Genomic DNA, 25,800 nt, shown 5'->3' with positions numbered 1-25,800 from the left:
CCCCCTAAGGTGTCTCTAACAGCATACGGACGCCTAGCATGGGCAGCAGTAGAATCATTTGGGGTCCAGCAACCTGGGCTCGTCGTCATGATCTGTTGCTTAATCTATAAAGCTGGCAAAGGCCGTTTGTTCGTTTCCCTGTTGGGCTGCATATATGTTTGGTGCCTGTGGAGGCCAGAGGAGGAGTTACTAATGGTTGTGAGCTGTCATGTGGATGCTGGGAATTAAATACAGGGTCTCTGGAAGAGTAGCCAGTATTCTTAACCAATGAGCCATCTCTCCAGGCCCTTAGCAAAGGGTTTGTTCTGTTTTGTTTATTACGTTTATTGTATTTGTGTGTGAGAGAGAGAGAGACAGCGAGACAGAGAGAGAGAGAGAGAGAGAGAGAGAGAGAGAGAGAGAGAGAGAGAGAGAGAGAGAGAGAGAGAGAGAGAGAGAGAGAGAACAGAGGACAGCTTCCAGGAGTTCTCTCCTACCATGTGGGCCCCAGGGATGGAGCACAAACACAAGTCATCAGTCTGAACAGCAGCTGCCTTCTCACTCAGGAATCTTCTCTTCCTGGCTCTTGTTTGTATGGATGTGGTTTTGTTTGTTTGTCTGAGACAGGGTCTGTCTTGGTTAGGGCTTCTATTGCTGTGAAGAGACACCATGAACACGGCAACTCTTATCAAGGAAAACATTTAGTTGGCGCTGGCTTACAGCTTCAGAGGTTGATTCCATCATTGTTGTAGCAGGAAGCAAGGTGGTGTGCAGGCAGACACGGTGCTGGAGAGGTAGTGGGGAGATCCACATCTGGATCCGCAGGCAGCAGGGAGAGACAGCGACACACTGGCCAGGCTTAAGCATCGGAGACCTCAAAGCCCACCCCCCAGTGACGCACTTCCTCCAACAAAGCCACACCTACTCTAGCAAGGCCACACCTCCTAATAGCACCAGTCCCTATGGGTCCATTGAGTCACTTCTATTACAACCACCACGGCTTCATTATATACGCCAAGCTAGTCTCAAATTTCCATCTGCCTGCACCGTTTTCCGAGAACTGGGTTGCAGGCATCACTACGATGCCTGGCTGCAGAATACTTTCTATTCTCCATGCTTTAATATCAGGTAGTGGAGATGGGGATGGGTTGCACATTAGAGCCTCTTGGCACAGCAGCCTGGTGTTTTAGCTGCATAAACAGAGAGATAGAATATATCCCCTACTTTAGTTTTTTTCTATAATAGGCAATGTCCTTCACATTTTACAAATAAAACATGATCATTTTATTTAGTTAGTTGTTTTATTTTATTTGTATGGGTATTTTTGTCTGCTGGTACACATATGCACCACATAATGCAGTACCTGGGAAGGCCAGAAGAGGGCATCGGATCTCCTGGAACTAGAGTTAACAGACACTTGGGAGCCACCATGTGGTTGGTGGGAATTGAATCTTGGACCTCTAGAAGAGAAACCAGTGCTCTTAACCACTGAGCATCTCGCCAGCCCCCAAAACTTAATCATTTTATCATTTTATCATTCCAGGTGGCATGCAATTTCCATGAGTATTTGTTATATTATTATCCGCAATATTCTATAATTAAAAAGTTTATTTTTAGCTGGGCGGTGGTGACACACTCCTTTAATCCCAGCACTCAGGAGGCAGAGGCAGGAAGATCTCTGAGTTCAAGGTCAGCCTGGTCTACAGTGTGAGTTCCAGGACAGCCAGAGAGTGTACACAGAGAAACACAGTCTTGGGGGGAAAAAAACAACAAAAACAGTTTATATTTAAGACTGTGCCTGGAAGTGGTGCCACCTTGTGGTTATACTGTTAATACCTCCAACTAAAAGAAGTTCTTCATTTGTCCTTTGTGTCCTAGTCCAAGCCTTCCTCACCATCACAGGTGCAGAGGAGCTTTTGAGAATTTTCAACCCTTTCTTGGTTGCCATGGTGAGCTTCCTCTATGAAGGAGGCTGGTAATGCCATGTGGAATAATGCGACAACAATCTTAGGAAGTCATTCCCCTGCTCCAGCCTCCATGCCTGGAGACACAGAGGACAAAGACAGTTCCCTACTACACAGAGGGAGGAGTCAAGGTCTGCGGAGGTCATGAGTCTCACTGGAAGCTGCCTTTGCAGAAGATGCAGTGGGGGTCACCTCTACAAAGGCAGGCAGGCTTAACCATGGACACTGTCTAGGTTCTTTGGAGACAGGGTTTCTCTGTAAAATAGTCCTGCTGTCTTAAAACACACTGTGTAGACCAGGCCAGCCTCAAACTCATAGAGATGCGCCTGCTTCTGCCTCCCAAGTGCTGGGATTAAAGGCATGAGCCACCATTGTCCGGCCCATCTAGGTTCTTAATAAATATCTGTGAGCGGTGGCTCAGCGGCTAAGTGCGGCACTTGAGAGTCCAGAGGTCCCGGAGTTAGATTCCCGGCTGTATCAAAGCGGCTTTCAGCCATCCGTCCCGAGCTCCTGCGCCCTCTTGTGGCGAGCGTGAGAAAAAAATAAATATCTGTCCAATAAGTGAATGAATGCATGGACAAACTATCTGTCCAGCTACCTGCAGTGTGGTTCCCCATGGTCACAGCAGCTGACACTTCCTGCAGTGTGGCCTAAGGCCAGCCACTGTGCCCAACTCGCCATGTGCACTGACTTCTGGCACCCTCACTGTCTCCCTGGACGTAGACTTGGCCCTGGACGATAGTTTCCACTCTACACGTGGGAACACCGAACCTCAGAGACTTGTGATCTCTCAAGATCACAGTTAGAAAGTGGCCTAGCCAGGATTTGAACCCAGGCAGTGTAGACCTTCCCAGAGGCCTGGAGCCGGGGAAGGAAAGCAGTTGGTAGCTGGTCCCATGCAAGGTTGGGAAACCAACTCTGTCAAACCAGCCATCTTGCCTAAATTGCTAATCTGTAGGGATGCAAAAGGCCCTCACTGCTTGTGCGAAGGGATGAAGGGCTGCAATTTTATTCTTGGGTTCTCTTAGTGGTTCAGTTTGAGCTTGGTGGAAGCAAAACTCTGAATCACTAGCCCATACATACATATATACATACATTCGTAAGTATACACATGCATAATTATACACATTCATAAATATACACACTTGAAGTAGACACAGCTCATGAGAATTCTCAAATTCTGTGTTCTGCTGAGTGTGAATGCACACACCTGTGATCCCGGCACTCTTGAACCTGAGGCAGGAGGACCATGAGTTCAAGTCCACTCTAGGCTACAGAACAATATTCTCCAAAGACGGAGAATGGGATGTAGCTCAGTTGCTAGAGCGCTTGCCTGGCTTGCATGGAGCCTTGGATTCAACCCCCAACACTATGTAGGTCAGGCATGGAGGCACACACTTGTAATTCCAGCACTCAGGAGGTGGAGGTGAGAGGATCAGAAGTTCAAGGTTATAACCTGCCTAGGCTAAGACCTGGTCCCAAAAATTATGTTTTGTCCTATGCAAAGATGAGGATCTGAGATGGATCCCCAGAACCTATGTTTTCAAAGAAAAATCTTGAGGTGGTGGTGGTGGTGCACTCCTATAATCCCAGCACTCGGGAGGCAGTGGCAGGCGGATCTCTGAGTTCAAGGCCAGCCTGGTCTACAGAGTGAGTTTCAGGACAGCCAGAGATACACAGAGAAACCCTGTCTCAGGTGGGGAGGGGGACTCATGTGAAGAAGGGAGGCAGGTATGGGTGCTTTCCACCAGGCCTGAGCGACATCTTGTACTCATACAATGGAGAAAACCAACTCCTAAGAGACCTTCTCTGACCTCTACATGAACACCATAGCATACACCTGCCTACACACACACACACACCTGGTGTGCTGGCATGCGTTTATAGTCCCAGTGCTGGGGAGCTGGAGACAGAGGGGTTCCTGGAGTTCAGTGACCAGACAGCCTGGTGAGTTGGTGAGTTCTATCTAAATCAATAAAAAACTTTGTCTTGAGCAGTGGTGGCACATGCCTTTAATCCCAGCACTAAGGAGGCAGAGGCAGGCAGATCTCTGTGAGTTTGAGGCCAACCTGGTCTACAAGAGTTACCAGGGCAGGCACCAAAGCTACAAAGAAACCCTGTTTCGAAAAACCAAAAAAAAAATTTTTTAAAGACTTTGTCTCAAAAACAAGGTGAATGACACCTGAAAAAAGATACTCAAGGTTGTCTTCTGGCCTCCACATGTGCCTGTATATCCCCATGCACAAATACACACACACTTGCACACATACATGCATTTCCACATACACACGTGCACACATGTATATACGCACGCATGTGCACACACACACACACACAATTCTTTCTCATTCCTGAGATCTGGCCGCTCTCCCTGACAAGGCTAACACATCCGACCAGAGGCTGCTCTTCCTTGGGCCCTCCTGACCCCTCTCAGATGGCCTCTCCAACCTCACTGGCCCTGGACAACTCTGGCCCCTGAGCCCACCCACCAGCTGGCCTGCTGCCTTCAGGCCTTTGTCTCCAACCTTTTGAGTCTTTCTGACTCGCATCTCTCTCTCTAACTGCCATTCAGGACCTGCCAGCAGCCACCTTCTCATCTCCTCACCGAATTAAGTCTCCACACTCTAAGAAGCAGCCCAGAGAAAAGACACCTGCCGGTAAGACAGCTCTCAGACTCCAGGCACAGGGCGTCAGAGGTGCAGTCCCAGGGACCTCTAGCAGCACAGTTATTGCTAGTTTTCTGACTGCCATGTAAAAGCGACATCAGGAGATCTGTGAACTTCTACCAAGTCGGGATGTACCCACAAGTCGGGTGTGCACCCAAAAGTTGGGATGGACCAACAAGTCAGGGATGCACCCACAAGTCGGGTGTGCACCCACAAGTTGGGATGGACCAACAAGTCAGGTGTGCACCCACAAGTCAGGTGTACACCCATAAGTCAGGTGTGCACCCACAAGTCAGGATGCACCCACAAGTCGGGATGCACCCACGAATTGGGTGTGCACCCACAAGTCAGGTGTGCACCCACAAGTCAGGATGCACCCACGAGTTGGGGATGCACCCACGAATTGGGATGCACCCACGAGTTGGGGTGCACCCACAAATCAGGTGTGCACCCACAAGTCGGGTGTGCACCCACAAGTCAGTAGGGACCCACAGTCTTGGTGCCCGACTCAGAAGAGCAAATGAGAGAGTTCCTCCACAGGTTTACAAGTGCTTGGACCACCAAACTTGGCATGGATTCTGACCCTGATTGCCTGGGTTTGATTCTTGGTGGCATTTAACAAGATGGTCCTGGAGAGATGACTAACTCCTCTGTACCTAAGATGCCTCGTGCACAAAAAAATAAGGACAAGATCAAAATGAGACTGAAGGCTAGGTAAAATGACTATGCAAATGACCTAGCCCAGGGCCCACCCTTATATTCACTTGTAACCTTTGATTTTAGGATTCATCTGTTTCCTCTTCTTCTGGGGCTTGGATCAGGCTGGTAACATGTACTGGGGCCCTGAGAGTAAATGTGACCCAGACATGTACTGGGTGACTGAGAGTAAAGAGATGGCAATAGGGACCCCAAGGAATCAAGTGTCCAAATCTAATTGTCCAGGCCCTGTCCCGTGTGAGCAAGGCAGAAATGCACACAGAAGCCCAAGAGAGGAGGTGAGCCACAGACGGTGCTAAGGCAGGGAAGTGAGAGAGCTAGATACAGGGAGGACCTACAGCGATAATTAAGGTCAGCCACACACTGTCTAGACCAAACCTAGTTCCGGTTCCTGCATCCACAACCGCCTGGATCAACAATCAGCCCACAGGAAAGAGAGTGGAGGCATTGAAGGTATTTATTCATGAAAATACTTGGGTTCAGGGGAAATGGGCTACTGGTTACAAGCTTGAAGGCTCTCGTCAAACAGCCATGGGCTGGGGCACCCCCAAGTAGGGGGTGAGCTAGCAGCCCCCCTGGACACAAACAATGGTGCCAACACATCAGAGACAGAGTGCTCTTCCTCACTACCTGCCCTGCCCTAGGGTTAAAGTGCAGACGGGAGGAGAGGGAAGAATGGGGAGCTAGAGAAAGTCAAGGTCAGCAGGGGCCCTACGCGGGGGCCTCCTGTCCACTATGGTCCCAGGTGATGGAAATAAACGAAGCATCACCTCGTTCAGAAAGACCCGCCCCAACGACAGAGGGTCCAGAACATGGCAGGCAGAGTGCTAAGATCTCTGGAGGGAGAGAGACAGGAAGGATAGCCTTTCTTCTTCAGTGATGCTCTGGCACCTGAGTCAGCGAGGTCCTGCCCCAGCCTGACCCCTAAACCACCCCAATGAAGGGGATGCTTTCCTGGAGGTGGGAGGTGAAGGAGACCTTAGGGAAATCTACAGGGGCTGGAGCTTCCTGCTTCTGCCGACAGTCTTCCTAGCTCAGACCCTCCCGCAAAGAGGATGCTGTCGTGGTACCCACCCTCTGCCCATCCCTGGGGATCCTGCCCCATCAGGAGTTGTGTGGACCCTGGCCTGGGCCTGCCTGTTTGAGGGTCTTGCTCATCCTCAGCAGCTCAGCCCACTTCCTCTCCATCCCAAGGACCCATCTCTAGAAAGCAAAGCTCCACACTTCACCTTCCAAAAAAGAGCCCTGAGAATGTCTGCTTCCTCTCCCCCCCCCCATCTTGCATATATTAAATTGTGCAGCTTAGCTACAGCCCCTCCCTTTGGATCTCCATGACAACCGGGCAGCATTCCAAGTCCATCCAGTGCCAAAGGGGGTGTGGGGGGGGACTTCCGCCTCTCCCCTCCCTCTTCCCTGGAGGGTGGGACCCGACATTCCACAGGGGACAAGAGGGGAGGAAGAGTTGGAGGCCCTCAGTCCTCAGCCCCCTCTTCCTCAACCTGAGGGGCTCCAGGAGGTTCTTCGGGCTCGGGGGTCTGGCCACCGGGGTGGGGGTGGGGGTGGGGGTGGGGGTGCGGTCCAGGCTGGGAGCCCAGGCCATCTTCACCCTGCACGTAGACGCTCAGGCCCTCGTGACTGGGCTCCTTGCCGCAGGCCTGGCAGCTGCAGTGCACAATCTTCTCCACCAGCTTGTCCACCCTGGGCACCTCCTCGTGGCCAGGACACTCCAAGGTCACCTGGGTGGGGCAGAAGGAAGGGAAGGGATAGTTGTTCCCGAGGCTTGGGCAGGTGTTAGAGACTCCAATAATAACACATCCTTGGAGACCAAGAAACCCAGAGTCTACCTGCGCCAGCCCAGTGTGTCCTGTGGACCCATGGGGTGGGGGTGGGGTGGGGGAGTGGGGGAGGTGGGAGGCTGAGCTCCAGCAGGAACTCCAATCTCATCTTCTTACAGGCATCCCTGCCCCTCCTACCCATTTCCCCAGGCATCGGGGTGGGGGTCTTAGCCTGTAACGGTGAGAGGGGACTCAGGAATATCTGCGACCCTCTACGAATCCCCCGTGAGTATTCCCAGCAGGAACCCTGCAGCTCACTCAGCGATGAAGCCTCGGGAAGTACCCAAGGCCTCCTGCCTGCCGCAGGTCAGGGACCGAGAACCTTACTCACAATCTCCCACATGGACTGGGCCGGCATGCAGGAGTCACAGTGAACCAAGGACTCTGTGGACTGCGGAAAGGTGTTGGGGACGCTGTAGCTGAAGCACTGTCCCAGGCACGCCCTGCGGGAGGAAACGGCCCTGAGCCCGGATCTCCAGAGGGGAGGCAGGAGTGAACCGTCCTGGTTTTCCTTGCCCATCCCTCCGTCCCGGGCCCCACCCTCTCCCTCCCCCAGAGCCCCACCTGTTCTGGATAGACTTGGCCTCACAACCGCTGTGGCCCACAATCTGCGTGATGTTCTTGGCCTCGCACCAAGCACTCTTGTCCGGAAACAGGGCCAGCTTGTTGATGGGCGGTGGGGCAGCCAGCAGCATGACAGGGAGGACAGCCCTCACCAGGACCCAAAGCATGGTGCCCGTGACGTCCAGAGCCCTGGAACTGAGCACAGGTGGCAAAGTGAGGTGCAGGAGAGCCCAGGTTAGGTGGTGGGGAGCAGGGTGTATTCCAACCTCGGGTCCTTTTCTTTCTTTTTTCCTTTTCTTTTTTTCTTTTTTTTTTTTTTTTTTTTTTTTTTTTTTTTTTTTTTTTTTGAGACATAGCCTCATGTAGCTCAGGCTGGCCTCAGGTTTGTACCCAAGGATGACTTTGAACTCCTGGTCCTTCCAATCCCACTGCTGGGGTGATAAGCAGGTAGCACTATGCCCAGCTCCAGGTACACTAACCGTCCAAAGCAGCTAGCTGTACGTAACACCGCACCTGATGGCACGGGGCGACTGAACAGTCCTCAGTGGGATAGCAACTAGTGTCAGGTTAGGCGTGTGCCTCAGTGGTACAGTGTGTGCCAGATTGGTGCAAGCAGGGGTTCTGGGTTGGATCCCTCATATCATAAATCCAAAGTGATCCTGATTACAGCCTCAGAGGAGTCCATGGTTCATGCCTCCCAAAAAGACACTGCCTCACAACCTTACGCTACTGAGACAGGTATATTTCTTCTTAGGGTTCTCCACCAGAGTGTCCAGCCACCAGAGATCCCCACACATCTTTACCCCCAGCAGGATCCTAACCCCAGAGTCAAACACAAAGGTCTCTGGTTCAGGAGTAAGGCACTAATTCCAGAGCTGGCCACAAGATGGCGCTGCAGGACAGAGTCTGTGTGTATAGGAGCCACTCAGAGGGGGACTTCCGCCACCTTCCCCAATTTTAGCTTCTGTAGGCTTCACCCCTTCTCCCAATCCCTCACACACACATCTCAAAAGTAGTGAAGCGGGTTTCAGAGATACCTGAACAAAGGGAAGTGCTTATAAAGGCAGGGTGTCCCCAAACCCCATCTGAAACAGGACACTGGAGAAAGGTATGTATGTATGTATGTATGTATGTATGTATGTCTCTATCTGTCTACCTATCTATATCTATTTACCATATATCTATCAATCATTATCTACCTATCCCTATCTATCTATCTATCTATCTATCTATCTATCTATCTATCTATCTATCATCTATCATCTATCTAATGCTTGGTGACCCTGGCACCTTCAAGCCTCAGTTTCTCCACCTGTAAAATAAGTGGCTCCTTCAAACCTAGTAGTAGTGCATCAGAATTCCCTGGGGACTTAAGCGTGAACGCTCTTAGCTGGGGTGAGAGTCACACTTCTACAGCCTTAGAGGAGGTCACTGTCCATATCTCCTAAAAAGACCAGATAGGCAACCTGATAGGCAACCAGACAGGGGAATATCCCAGCTTGGACAGTTGGGAACTGTGTCTTAGTATTGTCCCCAGAGGGGCCTGGGTGAGCTTGAATGGGGGAGAGAGGAGCAGGGTGTTTCCACTAGCTCTCTGGAAGTGGGGAAGTCTGGCTCCTCTGGATGACAGCCCTGCCCTGGACCTACAGAAAGTAATGGCTATGACAGGTGTTTTTGAAAACTGTCCAGGGAGGTGGCAGTGGAAGGGACAATTTCTGCAGTGAGAATCCAGTGGGCTGAGGGAGAAGGCTGTCAGGGAGGGTAGAGCAGGCTTCAGGCTCGTCGGGCAGGGCCCCCAGCTTCTGCTCCTCTCTCTTTAGAAGTCTTGGTCCCTGGAGATGACCTCTGCCCTTGGCTTGATGGGGAAAGGGACAGTTGGGGGTGGGACTGGACAGTGTGCCCGGATCCCAATACTTTCTGCTGTGATCCACACTCAGCACACACTCCAGACTCACCCATGAGATCAATGACAAAACCCACATGTTTAGAATAAGCATGCCCCAAGGGGATGACTGGACTCATTCCTGAATGTAGACAACAGCCCCAGCATCCAGCAGGCCTCCTGCTCCTCATAGGCCCTCTGTCTACCCTCAAGAACCAACCTGAGCAAAGGTGTGACCACAACCTTCTAAAGAGCTTCAAAGTCCATCGAAGACCAGACCTCTGAACCCTCCCTGCACTGGACTGGCCCCTCCAGACACCAGAGAAGTCCCTGAGTCTGGGACACTTTCTTGGCAATGACAAGCAGGGAATCATTAAGACCCAGGCAGGACGTGAAGCTAAGGTCTCAGTAGGCACTGGAATTGAGATATGACCCGTGGCGACAGTGGTCAGGAGATGGGCATGTGAGTCTGCCCAAGTCAGGACTGGCTCAGGCAGAGCCCAGCCTGGAGCTTAGCCATGAGGCTACCTGGAGACAGGACAAGGGGACATTTTTAGAGTGTCACTGGCCCTGAGGTTAGGCCCTGATAGTAGATAGATCTGGTAGAAGCTGAGAAGTAAGGTAGATTGCCTCAGAAGGTCACCTCCTTTATCTTGCTTTTCAGGGGCCCCAGCAGGGACAAGCACAAGGGCCAGTCATGCCCCTCAGAAGAGTGGTGTACCCCAACACATAACAACCTGACCAGGACCCAGAGCAGAACGCTGCGATCACCCTAGACCTCCCCAGATCAGCAGCTGAAGCTCCAGTAGACTGGACCCCCACTGCCCTGGGAGTTTGGTGTTAGAAGTCTGCAGCCTAGGAGCTGCATGCCTGTGAGGAAGAATTCATCTCTCATGGCCTCCCTTGGCTGGAAAGAAGGAACATGGATCCTTTCTAGAACTAGGAAGCTCCTATAACAGCACCCAGCATCCAACACCCAGTATCCAGCACCCAGCACCCAGCAGCTAGCAATACCCAGTACCCAACATTCGCCTACCAACACCTGCTCCTATCTCTGGAGGGATGAGTAAGGCTGGCAGTGTCAGAAGGGAGGTCAAAGAGGTACCATTAGGAACCCCTTCCTCAAGCCCTCACACCCTGCCCAGCGGCTATGATGCCTCCACCCTTGGGTGGGCTCCTTGCAGGCTTAATCTTCTATTGATTTACCCTTTTTTGCATGTGTCCTCAACCCGCAACTCAGCTCCTTTCTGCTTAAGCAACAGTTGGACTTTCCTTCCTGGGCCTTCAGAGCCTCACCCAGCTTCTCAGAGCTTCCACCCTGAAGGTCACACAGAGTACCAGAATGCCAGGGCAGGACAGAAGTGAGCCATCAGTCAGACCAACACCCAGGCTCTGCAGGCAGGGCTTGTCCCAAAGCACTTCCAGCAAGAGAGGCGCCATGCCCTCCTCTGGGCCATTCATTGGTCTGGGGACCTTCGAGGACAGGGAAGCAGGAAGGCTATGCTCACTCCCTCCAAAGCTCAGATCCCACCGGGAAATGCAGAGATGCCTGAGTGAGCGGGGAGGAAATTCATCATCCTGGGCCGGGCAGAGGATTGCGTTTGGGTAATGGTGAAGGTCGAGGGAGGGCGCTCCTGGTCGAGGTTACTGCAGGAGCAAAAGCCGGCAGAGGGGATCACAGGAGGCAGCCCCATGGCCTCTCCTGCCTGGCAGGGAAATGCTGGTCCTAGCCGCATCAGCTCACAATAACTCCACTGGATAGGCCCTGTCTCCCCCACTTTCTACTTGAGGAAGCAGGCCGCAGCTGGGATTTAGACGAGTTTACAAGTCCCGACTGTAGGAAAGCGAGGCTTGGCCATGAACCAATCAGGTGAGCAGCAGTTAGCCTCACAGATTGAAGGTGCCAAAGAGAGAGAAAGAGAAGGCAAGAGATGGGGAGAGGTGTCCGGGAATGGTGGTATGGAATGAGGAGCTGGAACAGGATTTGGGGTACCGTAGGGGCAGCCTTCCGGTCCCTGTCAGAACTCTGGTGCTTCACCATTGCCTCATCTGGAACCTTGCACCACAGACCAGAATTTGAGCTCCGTTCCTGGCTCCCCAGGGACCACCAGCTTGTGGTCACGGGGGTACCTGGTTCCTGGATCTGGGTACACGGGAGGGAAGTGTCCTGCTGAGCTCAACAGCACAGTGGAGCACATACAGATGCCCACCCTGGCCACACCTCAGACCTGGGGGTGGACAGGATATTTCTGGTGACCCTATCAGGGCACCTGCTGGACTGTGAGAGGCACAGCCCTTCTCTCCGGCTCCCCATAGGCCTCCTTGTACCTTGCCTTTTCCAAATTGCCGCCATTCATACAGAAAGGAAGCCCCCACAGGGCGACACCCACGGGCTGACCCCTGTCTTCACACACAGGTCAAGAAGAGGCCCGACCTATCTCTCCCAGGCAGGAAGCACTGTGGTAGCTTCCCAGGCCCTTGACTCACAAGGCCCTTCAGGAATGCCAGGGGGTGGGGCTGGGAGTGCACTAGGCTTGGCCCACAGCACACCTGCCAGGCTCCAGCAGCTGCCCTGAGGCGCTCACCAGAAACGTAGAAGTGCCTGGGCCTAGCCTGCAAAATCAAACCACCAGAGCCCGGGGTGTGGCCTGAAGGGGCATCTGTCTGTGTTCCCCGCATGACTCTGAGGCCCAGCCATGTTAGGAGACGTGTGTGGGACCCAGATCCTCAGAAAAACGGCCTTCTTAATGTCATGGCTGACAGGAGCTCTCAGTCCCACCAATGGGGGGTCTAACGCCTGTAACAGGTGTTCTAAATGCTCTGCGGACCTAACTCTCAAGGACAGTTGCCACCAGCACCCACCAGCTAAAGCCAAGAGGTGACCTGTGTTGAAGGAACAATTGCTACCTATTTCCTCTTTTTTTTTTCAACTTTCCAGACAGGATTTCTCTGTGTAGCCCCGGCTGTCCTAGAACTCACTCAGTAGACCAGGTGGGCCTCGAACTCAATCTGCCTGCTTCTGTCTCCCAAGTGTTGGAATTAAAGGTGTGCACCAAGATGCCTCCCTCCCCCCATTTCCTCTTTTGCTAACTCTGAAAAGTCAGTCATTCAGTCCCCACCGGGACTTTCAAGGTAGGCTGTACCACACTACACCCCCCCCCCCGTCTTTCACACACACACACACACACACACACACACTCCCTCACACACATATACATACAATCTCACACACATACAGGGAGGCGGAAATCTCTCCTCCTCTCCCCACCACTACTGCGGGCTCAGGTTCAAATTTCAGCTCATCCACCTGAAGATGTCTGTGCATCTGTTTGGTCTTCTGCAATGTGGAAACAGTAAAGCCCTCTCTCCTAGGCAGCTGTGAGTTGACCTGAGGAGTCGGTAAGGAAGGCTCTGGAGAGGTTGTCACTGCGGGGGGTTACAGCCCCAGGAAGTCACCGTGAGCGCGGCTTGGAGCCACTTAGCCATCTTATGTTCCTTCCTCCAGATCCGGTTTAATCCCCAGTGTTTCTCAATCTGGGATGCATCTGCCACCATAGGGATTTAGGGGGATACCTAAATCCTTGAGTTGAAACTTAAGCAAGCAGCAAGATGGCTGGGGACAGTTTCACAAGCTGCCAAGTGTCACCCAACACGCCCGCTTGCCAGAGCAGAAGCTGGGGCAAGACCTGATCCAAACTCTACCCCTTTGGAAGACAGCAGCCCTGAGAGTGCACCCCCACCCCCACCTAGCTATAGAGAGTCGGGCTATGCCTGGTGCCCACTGCGCATGCGGCTGGTGGGGAGGGTGTGGTGCTTGTGGCCGCTGCCCTGGGCTTGGGGATCAGTAGGGTGGGGCAATCCTCCAGGTCTTGGAATGAGTGCAGGGACTTCCTTGAATGGTGCAACAGAGAAATGCTGCTGGGGAGGGGGCAAAGCAGTCTCCAGCCTGAGGTCCAGGTCACATCAATCCGGCCCAGCTCTGGGTTCCTGGGTGCTGAGGGAGAGGGGCAGTCTCAGGATGCATGGCCTAGGGGCAGGGCTGCTCATATAGACCGTGTCAGTGACCTGTGCTTCACCTCCATAAGTCTCACACTTCCCACCTGTGAAATAGACCTCGGCTTAGCCTGGGAACATCTGGCTTAGTAGATTCCCTTGGGGAGAGTCTGGCTCCAGTGTGCCGCTTAAGGCCACAAGGATTCCATGACCCCAGGAGCACCACAGGGTGGCTTTCCTTCCTTCAGCTCCAGGGCAAAGCATGAACCAACTGTGCAGTGGGTTGATACCCAGGGTCCATCCCATGCCACCCAGGCCTACCTCCTAGTACCAGGCAGCTCCACCTTCCGGCTCTGGGTATTTCTACGCAGGCAGTCGGGCCCCACAGACCAAAAACAGTCTCCAAAACAAACGCACGCTAACTACCGGCTGTAGGGCAGACTTTCACATCTGCTCAACAGAAGTTCCCCTCAGACCTCACCAACAACCCTGCCCACCCCACAGCCTCCGACCCCTGGGGTTGCCAGCAGGAGGAAGGAGCTGAAATTTCGCTTTAAGGAGGCTGTACCCCCGGCTACGGGAAAAGCATCCATTCCCCTGCCTACCCCTTCAACACACAGGCCCAGGAGAGAGGTCTGGCTTTCAGGGAAGGGTGGAAAGGGGTGGGGGTCACCAAGGAAACGCCCCAGCCTTGTCTCTTCTTTGGCTCTTACTCAAGGCAAACCCGCCCAGGCAGTTCCAGCATCCGTGGGAGTCTCAGGGGGCTGGCTGCATTGAGACAAAGAGTGGGGGGCTGCCTGTTGACAACTTACTTCCCCAAGCTCAGCCTGTGCCAGGAGGCTGTTTTCCTGGGGTGTTCCGAATTGCAGGCTGGTGGCTTCCAGCTGGGCAAGGACCTCGGAAAGCCTGGAAATGTGGCCTTCTCCCTTGATGCCCGCCCGCCCCCACCCCACCCCACCCCACCCCACCCCAGTCAGGCCAAGGCAAGCAGCTGCCCCCTTTAGTGACGCTTGTAAAAGATCATCGCCTGGCCCGGGAGCCAGAGCCGGCTGGAGGGCAGGTGGCCGGCTGCAGAGCCCTGCGGTGAACACTGCCTCATTGGGGTGGAATGCTTACAAGGCTCGCTATAGCCCCTGGAAAGGCTAGCTAGCTTGGGCGCTCGCGCCTGTTTCCCCTCTCCCTCTCTGCCCCTGCGGGGGTAGGGGTGGGTGACACCGGCCAGACTTTGGGGCAGTCAAGAGGAGAGTTTGGGGTCTTTCGTGGTGCCAGAGAAACTTTGCACGAGTTCTACTGGGGGACCGCGCCTCGGAAGCTGGGGCGGGATGCTTTGATTTGAAGTTAGGAGGTCAGGGAGGCGCTCAGTCACCGAGAGAAAACACGAAGGCAGAGACATAAGCCCAGAGAAAGTGAAAATTGAGGCACGAGGGAGAGACTGAACTCCTGAAAGAGCGTGGGGGCGGAAATGGAGTGGTGGGATGACGGAGACCTGCGGATGGGAGATATGGACCGAGTTGGGGGACCAGGATAGAGCCGGTGGACGAGCGAGCCCAGAGCCCCAGCGCTGCCCGGCGCCCGCCGGGCGACGCTCTCCCTCCCACTCTTAGTTCAGGCGGTGAAACTCCTACAAGAAACGGAGCCCCGGGGCGCGGCTGGCGACCGGCTCGGGACGCCGCCGGTGCCCCCTGGCCACCCGGGAGCCGCGCCCACGTCCCCAGCGCGGGCGATCGGAGGCGCCGGACTGGCCACTGAGCTGCGCGGCGCCGGGGTCGCGGGCTGGCGAGGCGCGGAGAGGAATTGCGGCGCTCTGGGGACGTTTTGGGGCGCGGTAGCAAGGGGACCCCGGCTACCCCGCTCCAGCTTGCGGGCCCGGGAGAGACTTACCGCGCGCAGCGTTAGCGGGGAGCGCGGCGCGTCCTCCTGGGTGTCCTGGGAGGGGGTTGAGGGCCTCGGGGGTCACAGACCCGGGGTCCTCGGGCTGGGGCGGCCCCGCGAGGCTCGGCTGGGCTGCTCTGCTGGCCGTCTGCGGCCCCGGGCAGGCGCGAGGCGCGGGGGAGCGGCGGGCCGAGCGCCTCCGACGTCAGGGTGTCTCAGCTCCAAATAGGGAGCGAGGGCGGGGGCAGCGGCGGCGAGGGGAGGGACGCGCGGGCAGGGCGGGCGAGCGAGAGCCGCTCCCTCCGCGCGCGAACAGGGGCGCCCAGGCCGCGGGCCCCACTCTCCCGACGGTCGGGACAGAGATGAAAGGGCCCGAGCCAGGTGCCCGGCCGCTTCGCAGGCTTTGATTCCCCTCCGCCAGGCTTTTCTGGGCTGTCGGGTCTTGCCAGGCCTTGGAGTGACAATAGCGGACGAAACCTTGGACACTTGCTGAGTGTAGCGCTCCAGCCTATTGGGGTTCCAGCACCAGCAGCCTATCCGAAGCTGTGCCCAATCTTCCCTCAGGAGGCTGAGTTCCCATCTGGGATGTGTTCCTTGCTCCTTGACCTTCAGTTGCCTCCAAACAACTTAGCTGGGGCATCCAGAGAAAGGTCTGGGAGGCCAAAACCGTCTCGCTGTCTCCTTGAAGAGGGGACAGTGCAGCTTCCCTAAGGGAGGGGCTATCTACCTAAATCCACTAAGGTGAATCGCACTGGTGTAGCCTGTTCCAACAGAATAAGAGGATCTATCTGGGCTGGGGCTGTAGCCCAGTTATCAGAGTGTTTGCCTAGTATGCAGGAAACCTTGGCTTCTATCCATGACTGGATCCAGCTCTATCAGTGCCCACCCAATACCCAGGGTCAACTAAACAGCCAGTTCCAGGCCACCCTAAGAAGAGGACAAAGGTAGTGTCCTTGTTCCATGGAGGTGACAGCCCAGAGCACCACCGAGCAGGATGGTGAACGTTGGGGATGCATCTGCATCAGTCATCCGTGCCTTGTAGTTAAGCCGTTCAGAGGGACTCAGCCCTGCTCAGCTGTTTCCAAGTTGCCAGGCATGAGGCCAGGGGTGGCAAGGAGGCTTCCTAGTGGCCTAGGGGTAATAATGCCATGGCTGCCCCAGGCCCTCTGCTCTCCAAATCAACAGCTCTTATGCTGTTCTTAGTCTACATTCTTCCCTCCCTCCCTCCATCTTCATTCAATGCCTTCTTCGTCTACCAGGGTGGAAAGCCTTCCCAAGACCCGCAGGTAGCGCACATGTCTTCCTTCTCCAGGTGTGATCTTGCAGCCTGGGATACTGCTCTCATGCTGCTCTCTCTTTAGAATGTCCTCCATCAGTCCCCCAAGGCAGGGCTCTTCATTTCATGTCAGTGTTACCCCCCATTTAATACATGCAAAGGGTCCAGAAACAGCTTAAGTTGCACAACCAAAAAGTTACACAGTAAGAGGCTAAGGTTTGGAGGACGGTGTACTGCAGACACCAGTCTTGAGCCTTGGACCATAGGAGGGCATTTACCGCCAAAGCTTGCCAGCCGTGTCAGTGTGGACCTTGGGCAGAATGGGAGTGGATGCCCACGTTCTGTAAATTCTGTAAGAGCCCGCTCTGGCTCCCACCAGACATGGTGACATGTGCTTGTAATCCCTACCTTGGAAAGGCAGAGATTGAAGGGTTAGGAGTTCAAGGCCAGCTTTAACTGGCTCCATGCTAACTTGGGCTGTGTGAAACGCTGTCTGAAACAAAGAGGGGCTGGTGAGATGTCTCAGTGGGCTCAGTGACACCTAGTCTAACAATCTGAGTTTGACCCCCAAGATCCATCGTGAGAGGAGGGAACTCACTCCCGCAAGTTGTCCTTTGACCTCCACAGCTGTGCTGTGGCACAAGTGTGCTCACAAACACACACTCACACAAAGAAAACTAAATCAATGTAATTTTAAAAGCAGGCAAACAGGAAAAGAACCTATTCCCACACTGAAGGAAGCTAACTGCGGAGTAATTTGCTCATCAAATCGCACACAACAGCAGCAGCAGCAGCAGCAGAAAAAGGCTAGAATCCCAGCCAGTGCCTTTGGCAGTGCAGCCCAGCACCCTCTCAAACACAGGGAGGTTCCAGAGCAGCTCCAAACCCCTACCCAAGGACATGGGGTTCACATCTGATTACATCTGCCTGGCAAAGACCACGGATGGACAGGAAGCTACAGTGTGGGTAGGGGACCTAGAAAAGGGACTTAAAATCTTTTTAGCAGCTACCGTTTTATACCCAGCTAAGCAGTCTGTCTGTTTGGATCTTATCTACTCTTTACCAGAATCCCTTGCTCCAGTGTACTAGTGAGGACAAAAGTGTTATTAGCCACCCCCTCCCTCCCAAGATCACATTGGTAGTGACTGACTGAGGCTCAATTTGAATGCACAGCCATGGTCCTGTGCTCACCACACACTCTTGGCTGCCTCCGAGCCCCTCCTATTGGGATGCTGCACCCCTGGGATCCAGGATAATGGGGCCCCACCGGAAAGGCAGAACCTGTCAAGTCAGAGTCTCCAAGCTCCAGGAGATACACCTGGTTGGCAGCACAGCTCCAGCTGCCCAGGCAGGCCTGGCTGGCACAGGGCACAGGCTCATGGCCAGAGCCTGCTGGCCCAGGGCCAGTCTCTTGGGGCCGAGGTAATGCGGTGCCCAGAGCTGGAGCCCAGGGCTGAATGCTCCCTCTCCCCAGCTAATTAGCAAACATCTGGGCTCGGGGAAAACGACTGATCTGGAATGTGACTGGGTTGCAAAGAGCTGCCCCCTCCAGGGTCCTTGGGGAATGTAAACTCCCTCCTGCAGGGCATGGGGCTTGAGCCAGCTGTTTCCTCTAATCCTGTCAGCCTGGCCTCCTTGGGGGTCCAAACCTCTGCAGCCTCCTGGAGAAAGAAGAGTGAAGGCAGCCAAAAGCCCTCCTTCTTGCTTGGGGGCCCACAGCCTGAAAACATCCACAGAACCCCAGTCATCGCTGAGCTGACAAGAAGAGCCGGTGTCTCCCTGCATGATCTGTCTCCACGCTCTTCATCATCCATGGACTCCGGGGCTCCGTGTAAACTATTCCATGCTTGTGCCCAGGTTTCTCAATCTGTCAAATGCAGTTAGGAAGAACATATAGTCCAGACATGTTGCTAGCATTCATTCATTCATTTAACGAATATTTATTGTGTCTCCTATGTGCCAGGCAGCTACGAGATATTGGGGACCCAACAATGGATGAGGCCAATAAAGACCCAACGTTCCAGAAACCTAAAAACAGAGAGGAGGATATCTTAGAAAGCCAACAGATGGGAGGATTTCATGCTTGTGTGCGCGAACTAAGCGGGATGAGTAAAGTGGTGGGGGAGGGGAGAGCTAGTGAGCCGCTTCCAGAAAACAAGGCAGAGGTGACGGTTGAGGTGAGATTCTGAGAAGGAGCCAGGATTGAAGGAGATAAATAGATGCAAAGCGCTGGGCACAGTTCCTGGAGAACAGCACGTGCTCCATAAAATGAAAGCTATTTTAGGGAGGTTCGTATTATACGGTGCAGCACAGGCGCCGGACTCGCATTCTCTGGATGGAGTCCAGGTGTGTTAGCACAAAGCTTCCCCGCCTACTCCAGGGATGCACTTGCTGAGCCTCAGTTTCCTCATCTGGCAATTAGGAACCTCAGTGATTTCCTGAGATGCAACGGAGAGACACAGGCAGTTAAAGGCTGGGGGGGGGGGGAGCATCTTCTCCGGTGGCTTTGGCACTGGTAAGTGCGTTTATTCGAGTAAGCAGCGCTACTTAAATTATTGGGTCAGGCTGGGTGGTGGTGGCACACGCCTTTAATCCCAGCACTCGGGAGGCAGAGGCAGGTGGATCTCTGTGAGTTCGAGGCCAGCCTGGTCTTCAAGAGCTAGTTCCAGGACAGGCTCCAAAGCCACAGAGAAACCCTGTCTCAAAAAACAAAAACAAAACAAAAAAAAATATTGGGTCAGGACTGGAGGGGTGGCTCAGTGGTAATAAGCATATATTGCTCTTCCTGAGGACCCAAGCTGGATTCCCAGTCCCCACATCAGGAGACTCCCAAACACCTGCAACTCCAGCTCCAGAGGAATTTGATGCTTCATCTCTTCAGGAACCTGCGCTCATATGCCCAGCCTCCTCCCCCATGTATAAATGATTAAAGCAATAAAAATATACGTAATGTGGGTCACAGAAATATATTCATACATACATCCATAAGCCACAAAAGTTGGAAGGAACCTACTGAGGAGGACAGATTCAGCAGGACGGGCAGGAAACAGGGAAATATGGTGAAGTATAACTATGTATGAAATTGAGAACACTTTCTAAAAAATGTTCTGTTGTACGTGGGTGTTTTGCCTGTCTGTGCACCACACATATGTAGTGTACACGAAGGCCAGAAGGGGCCACTGGATTTAGTAGACCTGGAGTTATAGACGGTTGGGAGCCACCATGTGGGTGCTAGGAATCGAATCAAGGTCCTCTGAAAGAACCACAGTGCTCTTAACCTCTGAGTCATCTTTCCAGCCCTGAGAATAAACAAATAATTTTGTTTTTAATCTTTAGACAGGATCTCACTATGTAGCCCTGGATGACCTGGAGCTCTCTATGGAGACCAGGTTGGCCTCGAAGCGACAAACACCTGCCTCTGCCTCCAACGTACTGGGACTAAAGACTTGGCCCACCTGTGAATAGATAACACTGAAGGAGCCACTGAAGGCCGTGCACGGGAAACAGCACGCATGGGCTCTGCTGCTGGTGGTCATGTAGGAGGAGTAGCAGGTGGCAACTGAAGTTCGAGGTGTCAGCCCACTGGGAGGAAAGTCCCTGATGGCTGAGCCTTGGGTAGGCAAAGCCCCAAGACCACAGGCTCCAGAATGTCCTTTGCGTCTGCTGTGCCTTCTTCACATGGTTCCCATTGCCATATTTCTCTGGTATCTGGCATGGTGTGAATGGGTGTGGGAATCCCCACTGCCTGTAATGGAGTGTGTTCATCTCATGGAAACATCCTGTTCTACTGGGTATTTTTACCTGTAGATTATCTTGAAGATGATTTCTTAAGCTGTACCAGCTAACTGATAATAATGTTCGTTTAAATAGAGCTTTGATGATTAAAAATATATACAAGGAAATGTCACACAGCTAGAACCTACGAGTTTCATCTGAGGACCTGCGTAGATCACAAGTTCAGGTTAATGATGAAGGAAAACAGCTGAGTCCCAGGAGCCAGCCTGGTTCAAAGTCTTTTCATCTCGATGTTGGGAGATGCGTTCACAGGTTTCAGAGTGCATCACAGCTGAAACGAAGCCTTAGGATGACCTCAGGTTAGATTAAGATGTTTTGATAACAGCTTTGAGGCTAGGGATCAAAAAAGAAAGCAGCCCAATTATTACTAACTTACATACTTTCCTTGAGAGGATTGGTTGGTGATCAAAAATAATGATTAATTCCTTGTACCGATTTCTGCCCTCAATCTCCTGATGAAAAAGCTATCGGTGAGTGGGTATGCACCCTAAAGATTGAAACGAGGGCTGACTGATGTTTTGCATGTATAAACATTTAGGTTTGTGATTCCTTTAAGATTCCTTCTAAGAGGGCTGGAGAGATGGCTCAGAGGCTAAAGAGCACTGATTGCTCTTCCCGAGGACTTGGGTTCAACTCCCAGTACCCACATGGCAGCTCACAACTGTCTGTAACTCCAAGATCTGACACCCTCACACAGACATACATGCAGGCAAAACTCCTGCACATAAAATAAAAACAAATAAATTATAAAATATTCCTTATAAGATTACCTTCCAAGGTAAGTAGTAAAGAGATTGGTCCTTCCTTTGTAATCGAACCTGCAGCCTGCCAGTGAAAAAACTGACTGGGAAGACCATCTTGCATTACCACCTGTTAATCTGTAGCGAGTGGCTTGGGATAATCTGTTTTTCACCTGTAATACATAAAACGTTAAATCACGTAAGGGAGATGGAAAACATTTTTTAAATTATTTTTATGTGCAAATAACTTATTTTATGTGCAGGTGTTTTTGCCTGCATGTATGTCTGTGTGAGGGTGTTAGATCTCGGAGTTACAGACAGTTGTTAGTTCCCTAGAACCTACACAAAAAACCCAGCATGGCCGGGGAGATGATTCAGCAGTTAAGAGCACTGGCTGCTTTCACAGAGGACCCAAAGTTTGATCCCCAACAGCCATATGGCAGCTCACAGCCACTTGTAACTCCAACTCCAGAGGATCCAGTACCCTTTGTTGGCACTGCATGCGCCTGGACACACAAACTCATACACACACAAAAAAATAATAAAATAAGAATAAATCTAAACAAACAAACAAACAAAACAGAATTAGTCAGGCAGCAGAGTCTCCCAGCACTCGGGAGGCAGAGGCAGGTGGATCTCTGTGAATTTAAAGTCAGCCTGGTCTACAGAGTGAGTTTCAGGACAGGCTCCAAAGCTACACAGAGAAACCCAGTCTCAAAAAACAAAACCAAAATAAAAAACTATTTCTGAATAATAAATGGACATTTAAAATAAACAGAATCCTAGCTGATTTCAAACTGGAACTATTACCAATTTCATTTCAAGATGAAATTTCATTTCAAGATGGGCCATTACCAGTTTCACCTTGCTTAATTGTGTCAAATCATGTTTAAACTGGTTTAAGTCAAATCAAGTTTAAACACAATCAAACCTATCCCAGTGTTTCTGAGGAGCAAAGAGCATGCTGAAGAGCCCGGACTGTGGGGTCGAGGCCAAAGGCATTGTTGCATTTTTGCCCTCAACCTGATTTTTCTTAAGTTCATTCAGCTCCCAAAACCTGCCTTCATTCATGAACTGAGGATAACACTATTCTCTCACAGGTTTGCTATGGCAACTAGGTGTGGTACTCATGAGAACAGTAACTAGCCTGGATGACATGCTCAATCAATGTTAACCATATAATCATCCAAGGCTTTGGTCAAAGTATGTAATACTGGCTCAAACTGGCGAGACACAAGAGAAAATGGTGGCAATAAAAGTGAACTTTCTCCCCCTGCCTTTCCTCACTTTTTAAAAGAAAATTTTTATAGAGACAGGGTCTCATTACATAGCCCAGGCTGGCCTGGAACTCAGAGATCCACCTGCCTCTCTCTCCTGAGTACTTAAAGGTATTGCCACTAACTTTCTACCCTCTCTCTCTTCCCTATTGAAGGGCCTCATTTATCGCACCTCCTCCAAGAATTCTCTACATCCCCCAAACACACACAGCTTGGGCTTCTGGCTCTGAACCCACAAAGTAAGGCTCAAATAACCAAAACCTACTGCCCTGGACTACGCAGTGTCACAGTTCAGATCCAGGCTGGAAGCTGTTTTACAGTTTCTACATCTTTACCATTCTTTTCTCCTCCTTCCCATCCTAGCCTGGTACTGACCAAGTCCATGTGCTCAACACTGAGTCCAAAAGCTATGTAGGATTTCAGGCCAGAAGTTGCGGTGGTCTCATGAGTATGCACCAGAACAAAGCAGAATGTATAGGAAGGGTGAGGATAGAGCATTTTCCACTGAGCAGGCCGCCCTGGAACGGCTCACACTGCTCACCCCGTCTGCGCTCTCTCTGGGTACGTGCAGATTTCAACCCTTTCTGAAACAATCTGACCACCTACCTGTCCTCCCTACCATCCGCTGTCCAGGTGCTAAGGATGGAACCTGGGGCCTTGCGTGTCACTGAGCACCACCAAGCCCTGCCCTAGATGGTGTTTTTATAAGCTTGTACTAAATAGCACACCCATTTGAGCCTCAAAGACTACAGGCTGGAATTTCCCCTGATCTCATTTACAGAAGAAACTGAAGTCTGGAGGCTAGGAACCTCCCCCTGGTGCCTGGCTGGTGAGGGATGAAGAAGGAGCTTAGGCCCAGGGCTTGACAGTCAAGCCTGTAGGCCTGCAGTCTACTTATTGTCCAGCCCTGACTCCCCACTCCTGCTCATCTGCCCTCTGCCTCCTGCTCTTTATCATTGTCCTATCCCACACACAGCTGCTTTGCTTGCTGGACACAGGACATCTCCCCTGCGCCTGTGCAGGACCACATTGTGTCCTGACACCATCCACTGGTGTCAGAGTTGAAGTGGCGCTCTCAGCACACTTGAAGGAAGTGGTGATGGCTTCCAGATGAGCTTATTATCCTAAATTTAACATTTTTTTTTTCGGCACTTAGAATTTCCACTTTCTCCCTTCCACCCCTGTGCGTTTATGCAATTAGAAAGCATGCAACAGGAAACCATTTGAGTCTCAGACCAGTCCGGAGGAAGGCAGCCCCAGCTCCGTGGACTACATCCTTGTGGAAATACTCTGCAGAGTTTATTTGGACAGGCTCAAAAATAGTCCTTCCAACAATGCAATCAGACTGAACCATGACAAGTAAAATCCAATTATGGGTTGGTTACATTAAAAAAAGATGTAAACAGAGGTTTGAGAACCAATAGCAAAAACAAAAGCCATCTCCCTCACCCCAGTGTCTGCTTCCTGCAGGATTGTGGGACTGCATTCTTGGGTCTTTTGAAACCGATGAGAGGGTGACATTCACTCAAAGGGACAGCTCAGCAAAGTGTTCCGAGGCCACTTCTCAGAACAAAGGCATACTTCTGTAGACAGCAAATGTGTCCCAATAAAGGCTCCCCAGCCACTCGGAATGCTAAAGTCATTCACCTAAATGAGTTCAAAATACATATTGTTCTGGGCCAAATTATACAGTGTCAAGTTCAGACTGTATGTATTTATGTATGTTGGCAGAGCAGGCCACTTTTGGGGCGCCACAGCTTTGCCCTAGTATCCTGTGCCCAGCTGGGTTCCCATCACTGGCTCCTTAAACCCATGTATCCCCTTGTGTTTGGTTCCAGAAAGACAGAGGAGAGGTGAACTCAAAGCTCCACGACCCACGAGGGTCCAGGGCCCCCAGAGGACTTGAATTTCAAATGAAACTTCAAGTAGAACAGAATGCTTTCCTTGCCAACAAGTCGGGATTTTGTGAAGGCTCGTCTGAGATCATGTGTACGCGCATGCACACGCGCTCACACACACACACACACACACACACACACACACACGAACATGCTCTGTCTTCTAATGCTTTCTGCTAAGAGCTACAAGGTGGGAATACAAAACGCGTTAGGACTAAGACAAACAGCTGACACTCCTTTGCTTGGCTTCGGCCCAGAATCATTTCTTTCTGGGGAGGGAGGGGAGATGGGGAGGACTGGTTCCTGGGCACTTCAGCAGAGGTTCAAGGGTGCTGGGGGACCAGATGCCCGCAAACAGAAGCCTAAAACCTAGCCAGTGATGAGACAGAAGCTCAGTCCATGCTCCTGTTCATGCCAGGTTTCTGCCGTATTCTAGACGTAGGGCAGCTTTTCCTTTGTCTTTTTGGATGGGGGAGGCGGTTGTCATTTTTAACTTTGAAGGCAGAAAAATTGGGAGAAGGGATACTAACATGTAAAGCAAACACGGAGAGCTACAAGCGAGGAACCCAGCCCTTTTCTTCTAATGGCATGGGCTGTGCTGTGTGAGAAACAGCCAAGTGGCTGAGGCATGCCATGGCCATGACTCGCTGGCCTGGGCACAGCCCATCGTTGGCAGAGCACCCCTGCCGCCTGTTCAGGTTCACAGCCCAGCACATGTTTCTGGAAAGGGAAGTAGAACAAAGAATAAGGGAGGAAAAAGCAGAGGGGAGAGGCCACCCTGACTTTACTCAAAGCCTGAGGTCCTGACACTGGCTGACAGCCCTTTAGCGGCCACTTCTGCCCTCTCCTGTTCTTGAGCTCACGAACTGCTTGCCCTTTTGCAGCTGTGAGCATGTCCGTCATCCAGAGCATCCACCGTGGACACCTACAAAAGCCTGAGCACAAGAAAGCTGGACATATCAGAAACTCTATGTTGTGCCTCACACGAACCCACAAGGGGAAGTGGCCTTTTGTCCTCAAACCTCAACATGTCCTTCCATTCAGGTTGTGGCCACCATCTCCACACTGCCAGCAGGAGCTGAGACTGCAGGAAGCTCTGAGCAGTATTGGGATTGACATCAATGGAATAGATGTCAGCACAGCAGGTATGGCCAGACCAGCCATGGTCCACTGGTGAGCAGTGCGCAGGCCTAGAGCAGCATCAGGAGGGCACCCACCAAGACTTTATCATGGCCATCACTGCACAAGGGTACCACCAGTCTTCAAGGAAGGATGGGGGAGGGCGTGCATTAGGGGTATGGGGAGGACACACCTGACTGTCGCTTCAAGAGGTCAGAGAAGA

The 25,800-nt window shown here is 52.2% G+C and overlaps 1 protein-coding gene across 4 annotated transcripts; it reads right to left on the bottom strand.

The window, feature by feature from the left end:
• Window positions 1–5,765: 5,765 nt before the first annotated feature.
• On the bottom strand, window positions 5,766–25,723 carry Nbl1 (NBL1, DAN family BMP antagonist). 4 transcript variants are annotated; one of them, XM_038332940.1, is made up of 6 exons: window positions 24,989–25,723; window positions 21,314–21,456; window positions 18,398–18,615; window positions 7,726–7,920; window positions 7,493–7,604; window positions 5,766–7,062 (listed from the first exon to the last, which is right to left on the bottom strand). In XM_038332940.1, the coding sequence occupies exons 4-6, from the start codon at window positions 7,890–7,892 to the stop codon at window positions 6,799–6,801; spliced, it is 543 nt and encodes a 180-aa protein (XP_038188868.1). In that variant the 5' UTR covers window positions 7,893–7,920; window positions 18,398–18,615; window positions 21,314–21,456; window positions 24,989–25,723; the 3' UTR covers window positions 5,766–6,798. The 4 variants fall into 4 exon arrangements, with proteins under 4 accessions (XP_038188868.1, XP_041911167.1, XP_038188870.1 ...); XM_042055233.1 differs by lacking the exon at window positions 24,989–25,723 and having other exon boundaries at window positions 21,314–21,858; XM_038332942.1 differs by lacking the exons at window positions 18,398–18,615; window positions 24,989–25,723 and having other exon boundaries at window positions 21,314–21,858.
• Window positions 25,724–25,800: the final 77 nt, after the last annotated feature.

The sequence above is a fragment of the Arvicola amphibius genome, chromosome 6, assembly GCF_903992535.2.
Source record: "Arvicola amphibius chromosome 6, mArvAmp1.2, whole genome shotgun sequence".
Taxonomy (NCBI): Eukaryota; Metazoa; Chordata; class Mammalia; order Rodentia; family Cricetidae; genus Arvicola; species Arvicola amphibius.
The sequence above is the reverse complement of the archived record's forward strand: the minus strand, read 5'-3'. Positions and strand labels throughout refer to the sequence as shown.